We start from the raw sequence: 13,785 nt of genomic DNA on the forward strand, positions 1-13,785 counted from the left end.
TCTGCCAATTACCTCCCTACGGCCTATAAGATCTCATAGGTTGGGCCTCCTCCGCATCCCATCGGCCAGCCAATGTCGGCTGGCAACCACAAGGAGGAGGGCCTTCTCAGTAGCGGCCCCGACCCTTTGGAACGAACTCCCCGTAGAGATCCGTACCCTCACCACCGTCCAGGCCTTCCGCACAGCCTTGAAGAACTGGCTCGCCCGTCAGGCCTGGGGATAAGGACCATTACCCCGCCCGAATGTTGTATGCATGTTGCGTATTATTTTATTATGTGTTGTCGTCTTAGTACTGTATTGTATTGTATTCCCCTCTCCCTGGTTTCTGTGAGCCGCCCTGAGTCCCCTCAGGGAAAAGGGCGGCCTACAAATAAAATCAATTCCAATTCCAATTCCAATTTGGGTCTGCTTTTAAATATTTGGAACTAATGGTCACCTAAAGCATTTGAGAAATGAAAGCTGAATTCAAAGAGCTTTTTAAATCCGACGTTACGGAATTACCACACACCTCGAAAGGCAAAATGCTGATGGCATCAGAAGACGGTGTTCTTATTAGTATTAACATTTTTATATGCAGAGCCTCCAATTAAGTGGAGTTTTGTAGCACAAATATGTACGCAAGTAACATCATGATCATGTTATGGCCTGTTCGCTGCCACCCCCTTCAACAGCTGAATAGAGGAGGAGGTGTGGGAATCAGGGTCAGCATCAAGGCAACCTGAGAGCTCCGAGGGGGAAGAGGGAATGGAGCTGGCAGTGAGAGAGAGACAGAGGTGGAGCCTGGACTGTCCGTCAGCCCTCAGATGGAGAGTCAATAGCCCCCAGGTCTGGAGGTGGCTGATGAGGAAGCAGGAGGAACAGCTGGGTCCAGTGCCTGACGCGTGGATTCACAGAGAGCAGAGGAGAGGAGAGCAGTGGAAATCTATGGGCTGGTCCTTGGGACGGAAGAGCCACTGCTGCTAGCGAAGCCCCATCCTAGCTCTGGGGATAAAAGGCAGGAGGCGGAGATGAATAGATGTGGCAGAGGAGAGGAGAGCAGTGGAAATCTATGGGCTGGTCCTTGGGATGGAAGAGCCATTGCTGCTAGCGAAGCTCCACCCTAGCTCTGGGGATAAAAGGCAGGAGGCGGAGATGAATAGATGTGTCAGAGGAGAGGAGAGCAGTGGAAATCTATGGGCTGGTCCTTGGGACGGAAGAACCACTGCTGCTAGCGAACCCCATCCTAGCTCTGGGGATAAAAAACGGGGCAGAGATGATTATGTGTGGCATTTCCCTGCCGGACAGACTTGTTAGCTTGTGGTGAGAGAGAAACTTTTTGCTGGCGCTTCTAATAAAGGAATCATGGTTTCAACTATAGAGGGTTTGTTGTGTCTGGGGAGCTGGGTCAGAACAGATCAGTAGAGAGGAAAGATGGGGGATGTATTTGGATAAGATAGTCAAACACGCTAAAGGGATATACTAGATATACTTTTTTTTCCCCTTCAGCAAGCCATCAAGAGCAAGCTATTAAAATGGCTTTAATTATAATCATTAATCTAAACACAGCTTTAAAAACGTTAAAAGATAACCATTAAAAGAACCCCACAGTACAAATGACACGCGGGTGTATAAATGATCAAATCTACCATGTAACTAATCACTTTTGGGGAGCCATATTTCTGAAGATGCACGAAGTTCATAAAATATTTTTAGAAGCATTGTTATTTTAATAACCTCCACGGAATAAAACCACTGGAAGAATATTAAACCATTTTTCGAATTCCGGCTGCCAAATCAGGAAGCTGCTTTTAAATTCTCCTGTCCTCCTTCCCCACAAAACTAACTAAAAATTGATGTAACAGAATCGGTGTTGTTAAAGGAAAAGAAATAATGGGAAAAATGCACATAGGCTTGGAAATTAGTGACGTACTACTCCTTGTAATACTCTGTCCACATAACTAACCGTGGGAGTAATTCTGAAATATTGATTAATGTCATTGACTTGTTCCTACTGACCCATTACGTAATTGTATAATGAGGGGCCCACGGGATGAGCAAGTAATGTCACATGTGTCACCACATCTTTGCACAAATGACACAAACGAATAATTTTTGCCTCGGTTGTGTGATGCAAATGACATTATTCACCACGACTGATAGAATTAAAGATATGACCCCTGTGACATCGTTCGACCTTACACACCAGATGTCTAGGGATGAATTATAGTACTGAACAATTCTATTGCTATGCAGAGGACTTTTTAGAACTCATTATGCTGTGATTGACCTGTGTTTTTTAATTAATATCTGCAAGAGAAGCTAGCCGTTCTGATCTAGGCTTCATTAAAAAGCATGAAGCAGAGTCTTGATCCTGGCAAAACCTCTTTTATTTACATGACTGTGAATTCCTTTCATTCACAGTCAGCAAGGCTCGGCAAACAGTCTTTCAAAGGAATATCTTTCAACATGCACCTTATCTCGCTTGGAGAACTGCCAGATGACTAGTTTCCAAATGTAGGGCAAGTCAACACAGATTCTCTTACAGCCACAAACAGAACTTTCCACTCTTGAAACGAGTGAAGGAACTAATTGTTTCCTGTAAAAAAAACCTCCCCATTCGCTCCTCTTTTGTTTCCCATGGGAGGGGCCAATCACCTCCAAGGTGTGGCTTTATTCCCAAGTCAACCCTGCTTTCTTAGTTGTTCTTGTCTTCTGGCAGCTCTGTGCATGCACACACTGGGAACAGGCTCCAGCTGTTCCTCTGCCTCACTGCTCTCTAGCTTCCCCTCTGCCTCCAACAGAGAGCCCTTGTCTGAGCTTTCCTCAGCCCCAGGACTGGCCCATGTTCCTCCCCAAACTCCTCACTGTCCGACTCTGTTGCCAGCTCTGCTGGCCGTCGGCATGCCGCAGCACTAGCTCAGAGAAGCCAGTTCTTTCTATTTACTTGTTCAAGTTGTGAGATAGCAAACTTCCTGCCTTAAGCAACAACATTTGGGGGAAAGAGAAGTTGAAGGTTTATAAAATCGGGCAACGACAGCAATCTCTTTGGCAGCATAATCCCATGAAACAACCCTCTTCACAACTCCAGACTCACCGAGACTGAGTGAAGAAAAACTAGAAGGGATTTACGGGGACGACGTTCATAAAGATAACCCAGTTTATTTCATTCTTGGTGGCTCCTTTAGAAGCATCCTGCTTTGGTATCTGTCCTTTAAATTTTAAAGAGCCAAGGTGGCGCAGTGGTTAGGGTGCAGTACTGCAGGCCACTTCAGCTGACTGTTATCTGCAGTTCAGCGGTTCTAATCTCACCGGCTCAGGGTTGACTCAGCCTCCCATCCTTCTGAGGTGGGTGAAATGAGGACCCGGATTGTTGTTGGGGGCGATATGCTGACTCTGTAAACCGCTTAGAGAGGGCTGAAAGCCCTATGAAGCGGTATATAAGTCTAACTGCTATTGCTATTGCTATAAATTAACTACTATGTTTTCCCCAAAATAAGACATGGTCTTATTTTCTTTTGACCCAACCAAAATAAGCGCTTGGCCTTATTTTCGGGGAGGTCTTATTATTTGTGAGGTGCAGGAGGCGGCGAGCGTGCTCACCTCATGGCTGTTGCTGTGTTGCAATATTTTCAGGGAGGGCTTATTTTAGCGCATGCGCTCAAAAGCCCGATTGGGCTTATTATCCCGGGAAGTCTTATTTTCAGGGAAACAGGATAGTAGCACCAGGATTTCTGAAAACAAATCTACTTTAACCTGGGTACTCTCTAAGTACCCATAAGTTTCAGTATTAATGCCAGGTAGAGGAGGCTAATTTAAGGCAAATAATGGTTATACCGAGTCGTAAGAGTTTTACATATTTTACATTGCCCTGTATTTTAAAGCGAGAAACCTATGCTCCATTCAGGGGCTTTAAACCTGACAAACTGGCTGAATATTTTATTGTTTAAAATTTACGACCTCTTAACAGTGAAGCCGTGATTAATCTGTGCTGTCTTCCTGAAGCAAAAATGGGAAATATACCTGAGCTGTGAGGAATCTAGGTCCTGTGGTTTATAAAGAAATTATGACTACGTTGAACTTCTATCAAAAGTACTTATTATTATTTGATACAAGCAAAAATTACGGTGTTTTAAAAAAAATGACTGTCAGCACGCTCATTTGCATATTTCGCCTTAGGTAGCATGACTGAAGCGATATTAATAATAAAATGCAATCTCAATTAAAAATAATAGCAATAGCAATAGCAATAGCAGTAGACTTATATACCGCTTCATAGGCCTTTCAGGCCTCTCTAAGCGGTTTACAGAGAGTCAGCATATTGCCCCCAACAATCTGGGTCCTCATTTTACCCACCTCGGAAGGATGGAAGGCTGAGTCAACCCTGAGCCGGTGAGATTTGAACCGCTGACCTGCTGATCTAGCAGTAGCCTGCAGTGCTGCATTTAACCACTGCGCCACCTTGGCTCTTAAATAATAAGAGTACCTTAAAAAATAAGAGTACCTTGTTGCTGACACTGCACACGCAAACCAGCGTTTCTTTTTTTGAGGGGGAGGCATTCAGTAATCTCACGGGCACAATCAATTATATATGCTCAATCTGGGATTAAGGAAACAGTGCGTGAACTCTCTCCACCCATCTGTCTTTTTTAAAAAAAAATAATAACGGTTCCAATTTTCCCTTATTCTATACTTCCATGGCTATCAACATCAAGAATTCTTCTTTAGAATTTTTTTAAGAACCGGGATTTTTTTTAAAAAAAACACAACGCTGAGAATATAATGATCAAATTCAAATGTATGCCATGTGTCACTTTGAATGTTTATGCCATTTGATCAAGGATGTAGTAAACGAAGAATGCTTGCTGTAAATATTTTCCGTGCAATTGTATAAACTTTCAAATCCCAAACACATATGTTCGCAGGAGAGCTCCAGGATGTTGCTTCTTAGGGCTGAAGATCTCCAGATGTTTGCACAAATGATGTTCTGAGTGAGGCTTCCCAAGAGCATGAAGCAAACTCCTGGTCCCAACAAAAATCCCCTCTTATTAATTCACTGTGAATTCTGCTCATTCACATCTAGCAAAGTCTTTCAAGGGAGGATTTACAGTCACAGACCTTATCTGGCTTGGAGAGCTGTCAGGCTGATCTCTGCAGAACTTGGCAAGGAGACTTGGAGAGTCACAAATCAATTAAGCGAATTGCCTCCTGCAAACTCCACTCCCCTTTTGCTCTTCTTTTATTCCCTCTGGGAGGGGCCATTCATCGTCCACCTGTGGCCTTACTCCCAAATCGACCCCTGTTCTTAGCTATTCCTTTTGTCTGGCAACTCTGCACATGTGCATACTGGGAACAGGCTCCAGCTGTTTGCCTGTCTGATGTCTGACTCCGAAGGGAGCTGGTAACTGTCAGACGGCCCTGGCTCCCTCTCTGCCTCCAACACAGAGCCCTCATCAGAGCCTTCCCCAGACTCCAGGACTGACCCATGTTCCTCCCCAAACTCCTCACTGTCCGACTCTGCTGGCCGTCGGCATGCCGCAGCACTAGCTCAGAGAACCCAGTTCTTTCTATTTACTTGTTCAAGTTGTGAGATAGCAAACTTCCTGCCTTAAGCAGCAACATTTGGGGGAAAGAGAAGTTGAAGGTTTATAAAATCGGGCAACGACAGCAATCTCTTTGGCAGCATAATCCCATGGAACAACCCTCTTCACAACTCCAGGCTCACCGAGACTGAGTGAAGAAAAACTAGAAGGGATTTACGGGGGCGACGTTCATAAAGATAACCCAGTTTATTTCATTCTTGGTGGCTCCTTTAGAAGCATCCTGCTTTGGTATCTGTCCTTTAAATTTTAAATTAACTACTATGTTTTCCCCAAAATAAGACATGGTCTTATTTTCTTTTGACCCAACCGAAATAAGCGCTTGGCCTTATTTTCGGGGAGGTCTTATTATTTGTGAGGTGCAGGAGGCGGCGAGCGTGCTCACCTCATGGCTGTTGCTGTGTTGCAATATTTTCAGGGAGGGCTTATTTTAGCGCATGCGCTCAAAAGCCCGATTGGGCTTATTATCCGGGGAAGTCTTATTTTCAGGGAAACAGGATAGTAGCACCAGGATTTCTGAAAACAAATCTACTTTAACCTGGGTACTCTCTAAGTAGCCACAGTATACGCATACTGGGAACAGGCTCTAGCTGTTTGCCTGTCTGATGTCTGACTCTGAAGGCGGCTAATAACTGGCATACGGCTCTGGCCTACTCTCTGCCTCCAACACAGAGCCCTCATCAGAGCCTTCCCCAGACTCCAGGACTGACCCATGTTCCTCCCCAACCTCCCCGCTATCTGAATCTGCTGCCAGCTCTGCTGGCCACTGGTGGGCCACAACAAAAGAAAAACTGGCTGCTTTTGTGGCATCGTTGGCATTCTGATAATGGAAAGGTGATGACTGAGCAGGAATGTGATGTCAACTACCAGAAAAAGCATCTATAGTGCATCCTATTAGAACGAAATGGGTCAGTGTTTGCTTAAGCAGAGAAGAACTGCCCCAGGCAACAAAGAAACTGGCAACCCAGTTTCCGAGGTGCGCCGAGGTGGCGCAGTGGTTAGAGTGCAGTACTGCAGCCACTTCAGCTGACTGATAACTGCAGTTCGGCGGTTCAAATCTCACCGGCTCAGGGTTGACTCAGCCTTCCATCCTTCCGAGGTGGGTAAAATGAGGACCAAGACTGTGGGGGCGATATGCTTACTCTGTAAACTGCTTAGAGAGGGCTGAAAGCCCTATGAAGCGGTATATAAGTCGAACTGCTATTGCTATTGCTATAAACACCCCCCCCCCCCCGGAACAGGAATCCTGTTAGTCGTATTGACTTTTGTCCCAATCTTAACACTAGAGCTGCATCTTTAATATTTAACATTTGAAAATCTTCAGTTTCAACAGCGAAAAGGAGCGATTGGCACATATTTAAAAAAGAGGCATGGAAGAAAACAGACGAGGCCACAGAACGTCTGCAGTCCTCCAAACCATCACAAGAATTAACTCTCTATGCAACAAGTGAAGAAATACAGTGCAAGCTGGCAAAAAATAGGAAGGAAATTTATCTGTCTTTTTACACAACGTCTACAGGCGAGCAGAAAACAGTGAACACGTAATGCACTTCTCTTCCTGGACTTCCACATCTAAAATGCTGCTTAGCAGCAGGAGAAATAGGCCACCCGGAACACAGAAACAGACCCATTCTAAAACTGTTCAAGCGCTGAAGGAAGGATCTTAATTCTACAAGGCAGCATTCCCAAGTTGATGTTGGAGCTGATTGCAGGATTGGCAATTATGGAAGTGCAGCCCCACAAACATTTTAAATATTTTAAGGTGGAAGAAAGATGCATGCACAACTATGGCAAGGAACAAAAGGGCTTGCACAACTATGGCAAAAGGGGCTTGCACAACTATGGCAAGGAACAAAAGGGAACAATAAGGTGCCCCCCCCACCGCCCAAGCCCTATTTACAGTATTGGCAATACTGCACCTTCCTGACGTGTTTTTCAGTATAGCAAGGGCATCCGGATAGCCATCCATGTTATAATCTCCAATATGAAGAGTGATTGGAAAGGAAATTTCATCTGCGGTCGGATCATTGCTATGTGGAACAAAACCCCATACATTTACGCCGTCTGAGAAATTCTGCAACACTGGAAACCACTGGAAACAATAAGAAGAATGTCAGGGTTGCAAGCATATAAACCCATAGCAAACAAAACTGCGAGGCAGGTAGATTCTTCAAAGAATACCTTCATTGGAATTATCATATTGGCATGTCTCTGAAGCCTCCCGCAGTTTTCACCTAATTAAAAGTTTTTCTACTTTGTCAAAACAATCAAGTCGCATGGTCCAATCACAGTGTGGATTTGGCAGCCGGGCGGCATCACTCTGCCTTCCTCTGACCAGGTGTGAGAATGACCTTGGTTCTCAAGAGAAAATATTTTTGTTTTGGCTACAGAATTCCCTCTATCTCAAATTCCCCCCCCCTTCTATCCCTCAGCTCCAGTGTGGCAACACTGAAGAGGTCAAAAAGGTCAGCTCCAGGGTTGACAAAGAAGGGGGGAGGGGAAGAATCACAAATGGCCATGATGTGTGGGACTCAACTGTAAGTCAAGGACTCTCTGTATGTCTGTCTTTGCTACGGCAAACACGGCTGCTTTATAAAGCGGCCCCTCATTACTGTGCCTTTGGGATAATGTCAAACTTTGTTCCTGTCTCATTTTTCATATACTATACTTTCAAATTCAAGATACAGTAGCAGCACAGCGTACCTCATCCAGTCCCGGCTTAGATAGGTAGATGACACTTTTTTGACAAGCTGGATCTGCACAAGCTGGCAACAAATGTTCGGTCTGCCCGTCACCATCTGGCAAAAACAAGAGGAAGATAAAAATAATTCAGCAGCGCGGGACTACAAAAATGTCCTTTTTATCACCAGGGGGAAAAAAACAACAACTACTACTATGTACACATAGAGACAATAAATGTTGGTAAGATGTAAACAAAGGAAACTGGGAATTAAAGAGAAGTTGTGGACATGTGATAAAAGGCAAGAAATATTGGAATAGGATTCCTATTCTAACGCAGAAGTTTCTTCAAGGGAATATAAAGACAAAAACTTTTCTTTTGGGTTTAATGGAAAAAGACTTCGGAACTTTTGATGTGATGTATGTTGACGGCAGCAAATTACTTTATGCACAAAAATGAAAGGACACTTTGATCCCCACAATGGAAGAATGGTTGCAAAAGCTGATGGAGTTAGCAGAGGTGGCTAAATTGACTTGCTTTGATAAAAGACAAAAACACAGTTGCTTTTGCTTCTACTTGGAATTGAGGCTGGGGGGGGGGGATGAAACTTTGATTTTGGGTTTTACCAATTAGCTTTGTTGATATAGAAATGGCTAATTTATGCTACGATGTAAAGGTAAAAAGTTGAAGTTTCTTGTTGCTATCAAGGGGAGTTGGAAGTCAATATCTTTTTCTTTCTTTCCCCATACTCTTCCCTTTGCCTTTCCCTCCCCATATTTACTACTATTTGTTTTTGCATTTTTTGTATGTTCTATTATGAAGTAATAAAATAATAATAATTTAGAAGAAGCTGTGATCCTTTCACCTTGTCAGCCGGTTTTTGCAACCCTTCCAAATTGGAATGGCTGTAAAAATTGAGTCAGACATGATGATACATAATGATTGAAATGAGGAGGAGAAGGGAGGACCTGGGGTATTGCATTCATTAATTCAAAGAAACTAAATTAACACTCTTTATTGTTGGTTAGGGAGGTGGTGGCTCAGTGGCGAAGATGCTGAGCTGGTTGATCAGAAAGGTCGGCAGTTTGGCGGTTCGAATCCCTAGTGCCGCATAACGGAGTGAGCTCCTGTTACTTGTCCCACCTAGCAGTTCGAAAGCATGTTGGGAATATATGGAAGAACGTATGTGTGAAAATTTAGATAAGAAATGACACGTAGGTGCAATCTCACCCCCCAAAAAATATTTTACACACACATTGCCCTTTAGTCACTTAATCTTTTTTAACAATTTTTTAATTTTTTAAGTGGTGTTTTTATGCCTTTGTCTGTATACTTATGAAATTTAACTGATGTTTATGAGAACATGCCATAAATATTTTAAGTAGACATAATGCCTCCAACAAGTACTAATTAGCAGATCAGGCAATTAATCAATAGTATAGTTTGAAGATTGCTTAGGGAAATAACTGTAAGAAATTAGAACGCAAACAAAAAGGTTATTCTTGCCATACTCTTGCAAAATATCAGTATATTATGAAAAACGCTTTATTATGAAAAGGACTCTTAACTAAATAGAAACCCTCATGATACAACTATTTAAACAAATACTTTTTGCAGATGTGGGTCAAATTGCCTTAGTAGTGAGCAATACTGTCATCAATCCTCATATATTTTTAAAAGCCCATGCTTATCTCATCATCTCTAAACACTTACCCCAAAAGATTTCAGATTGTACTTTATATAATAGGTAAAAGTTTCCCTCACGCGTATGTGCTAGTCGTTCCCGACTCTAGGGGGCAGTGCTCATCTCCATTTCAAAGCCAAAGAGCCAGCGCTGTCCAAAGATGTCTCGGTGGTCAGCATGACTAAGCGCTGAAGGCGCACGGAATGCTGTTATCTTCCCACCAAAGGTGGTCCCGATTTTTCTACTTGCATTTTTACGTGCTTTCGAACTGCGAGGTTGGCAGAAGGTGGGACAAGTAACAGGAGCTCATCCCGTTATGCGGTGCTAGGGATTCAAACCGCCGACCTGCCGACCTTTCTGATCGACAAGCTCGGTGTCTTAGCCACTTGAGCCACCCTACTTTATATAATACAAATACTATACTTTATGTAATACAAATACTATATTCATATTTGCAAAAAGGTCATTTGTTTATCCTCTGCTGTCTATTCTGAAGCCAAACAAAACATCCGTTGGGACCTCCTTGATTGAGGTCTCTTCTGCTTGCCACCTACTGAGATAACTTTTATGTTCCTATTCGGCTTAATTTTCATTTTAAATAAAAACCTCCCAGGGCTTTGTCCCTTTTAATTAGGGATGTAAATACCCCAGCAGGTGACGGTGATGGAGACAGGATTACATTAACACCTCATCATCACCTCAATCAACTTTCGGGAGCTTATAAAAATATGACTAGGTAGCCTGGCCAAGCTTATTAAGTGAAAAATTTGTAAGCAGATGTTATAACCATTTAAATATATCACCCACCAAAAGCTGAGATGACTAGTAATTGTTTAATGAAAGTCTAGGAGGCAAATTTGCGACCTGCCCATAAAGGGCTCTAAAAGCAGTTCTATCTATTCATAGAAGAATTGCAGATTTATTATTCTGATAGTGGCCTATTACACCAAATTGATATATTAATCACAAAAGCTATCCAACGTTAAATCAGATGGGGAGGAGTGGGTTTAGAATTAAAACCCTAAAAAGACCTGTTGTTTGGTTCAAATAGAATAGGGATTTATATTTACATAATTGGGATTTAAGGGATGCGGTGGCTCAGTGGCTAAGACGCTGAGCTTGTCAATCAGAAAGGTCAGCAGTTCGAATCCCTAGTGCCGTGTAACGGAGTGAGCTCCTGTTACTTGTCCCAGCTTCTGCCAACCTAGCAGTTTGAAAGCGTGTAAAAAAATAGGAACCACCTTTGGTGGGAAGGTAACAGCGTTCCATGAATCTTCAGCGTTGAGTCATGCCAGCCACATGACCACAGAGATGTCTTCGGACAGCGCTAGCTCTTTGGCTTTGAAACGGAGATGAGCATTGCCCCCTAGAGTCAGGAATTACTAGCACATATGTGCGAGGGGAACTTTTATCTTTAATTGGGATTTATCTCCCTACAAACAGCCTACCAACCCCATCAGAATTCAGATCGACCGCACAGACAACCAGCAACAACACCGACACTCAACCAATGAATAAATGTATATAATATAAATTTATGTATGGCTTTATAAAAAAATAATCACAGCATCTCCATTCACAATGTTCTTCCCTTTGGGATTTCAAGGAATAATGGTTGTGACTTTAAAAAAAATGATTTTAGCATTCTAGGTTGGTAGATAATGAATCTGACTCTCATTTAAAGGTTAACGGTACTCTCTGACAGATTAAACTGTTGCTTTGCATATCTAACTGTTGCTTTGCATATCTAAAAGTCAAGAATTTAAGGCTGGGTATTTATTCAAGAAAAATAACAGGACACCCCTCTCCCCCCCACATAGGCGGCTCCCCAAAGAAAGCTCTAATTTTACGCATCTTGAAAATGTGCAGTATCTGTAGAAAACACTGGGTTGGTCTAAACCAAGAGGCTTAGAGTAAATGGTAAAGGTTTCTCTGTCCAGTCGTGTCCCACTCTAGGGCGCAATGCTCATCTCTATTTCTTGGCCGATGGAGCCAGTTTCCGTGGTCACGTGGCCAGCTATACACCAAAGGCATGCAGAATGCTGTGACCTTCCCACCGAAGTGGTACCTATTTATCTGCTCACATTTGCATCTGACATTTTTTTTAAAATTTGACATTTTCCAAACATTAAAATCACAACGGCACTTTTACAACTTTCTGTTATCGGTAATTCTTTTTTCTGATTTCGGGATTTCCATTTTCCATTCTATTATTTTGGTCTCCGGACGCGCTTCAAGGTGCTAGTCGTTACTTTTAAAACCCTACATGGTTTAGGACCTGGCTACCTGAGAGACCGCCTCCTGCCATTTACCTCCCAACGACCAATAAGATCGCAGAGGTCGGGCCTCCTTCAGGTACTGTCGACCGGACAATGCCGGCTGGCGGCCCCTCGGGGGAGGGCCTTCTCTGTAGCTGTGCTGGCCCTGTGGAATGAACTATCCATAGAGATTTGGACCCTCACCACTCTCCCGGCCTTCTGTAAAGCCACCAAGACCTGGCTGTTCTGGCAGGCCTGGGGCTGTTGATTAATATCCAGCCCCTCTTGGACAGAATGGATGTTGTGTTAATTTTAATATTGTATTTCTTATTTTAAAATTTTTAAAAATGCTTTTATCTTGCCTGTGAGCCGCCCAGAGTCCCAATGGGAGTGGGCGGTATACAAATTTCATTAAACTAAACTACATACATATACATATTCTTCTTTGTTTACGTTTTAATTTTTACAATATATACATCTATGTACAATATTTCCATCTCTATTGCTTTCTAAATATATGCCATCTCTTTTCATTGTGTTTGCTACGTGTTCCTTATGCATTGATTTTACATCTCTTTTCAAACCAGCTTTATTGTTTCATGCCATTGATTTGTTGTTATTTTACTACCATATTTCCCCCAAAATAAGACAGGGTCTTATTTTCTTTTGACCCCCTGAAATAAACACTTGGCCTTATTTTCGGGGAGGTCTTATTATTTTTGAGGTGCAGGAGGCAACGAACGTGATCACCTCATGGCTGCTGCTGTGTTGCAATATTTTCGGGGAGGACTTATTTTCAGGGGCGGGCTTATTTTAGCGCATGCGCTCAAAAGTTCAGTTGGGCTTTTTATCCAGGGAGGGCTTATTTTCAGGGAAACAGGGTATTGCCATTGTATTTTTGCAATGAATTTTGCCTCTGTAGAAAGAAAACCATTGATGAAAAATTCAAGACACAAATGTATACTTTAGTTTGTGTTTACAACGAGAATGAAGCTTTCTATTAAACCTAAAACTTAGTTTAGTAGCAGCTCCCAAATGAGTTTTTAACTCCAACAGTGGAAGATGAATATGTTCCTAAATTGCTAAACGGTCTCTGGACATTATCAGTAACTTTATTAAAACGTATTTTAATCAGTACGGGCTCAAGACACTTTGGATGTAAAGACACTATAGAAGCTTCAACCCCAAAATGGATAACCACCGAGGACATGATTTAATAAACTTAAGTCATAGGACAACTAATTTGCCAGTTTATTAATGTTCACAGCGCCCAAGTGGCTGAAACGGTATCTCTCGGTTTGGTTAATGCTGAAATATTATTTTAAAACAAAAGTTTAAATTAAAATTTAAACTGATTAAGAAGTAAATTGTATCGGAGGAGCAACATGGAGACTAAAGATGGTTGTTTTTTTTTTAAATTTATTCAATGAAGTGGAGCGCAAGAGAGGTGGAGAATGGTTTTCACAGAAGAGGAAATAGCTCATTTATGCTATGGGCTTGGTTTTCCTCCCCCATGCTGCTATTTTCTATTAAGGAAATTGGCTTTTCTGTATATTTGCTTTTGGATTTTCCATTAAACCTAAATTG

General features: G+C 42.5%; 1 protein-coding gene across 1 annotated transcript in view; it reads right to left on the reverse strand.

Annotated features, from left to right (window-relative positions):
- The window catches only part of ITFG1 (integrin alpha FG-GAP repeat containing 1), a 118,701-nt gene that overhangs the window by 69,243 nt on the left and 35,673 nt on the right, over positions 1 to 13,785 (reverse strand). The window contains exons 9-10 of the mRNA XM_087728942.1: positions 8,280 to 8,374; positions 7,496 to 7,668 (exon numbers count right to left, since the gene is read on the reverse strand). Of these exons, the coding sequence (XP_087585068.1) occupies positions 7,496 to 7,668; positions 8,280 to 8,374 (268 nt within the window). The remainder of the gene's footprint in view (positions 1 to 7,495; positions 7,669 to 8,279; positions 8,375 to 13,785) is intronic.

Source organism: Thamnophis sirtalis, unplaced genomic scaffold (genome assembly GCF_051295495.1).
Source record: "Thamnophis sirtalis isolate CommonGarterSnake01/CBP01778 unplaced genomic scaffold, rThaSir2_p1.2 scaffold_14, whole genome shotgun sequence".
Classification (NCBI taxonomy): Eukaryota; Metazoa; Chordata; class Lepidosauria; order Squamata; family Natricidae; genus Thamnophis; species Thamnophis sirtalis.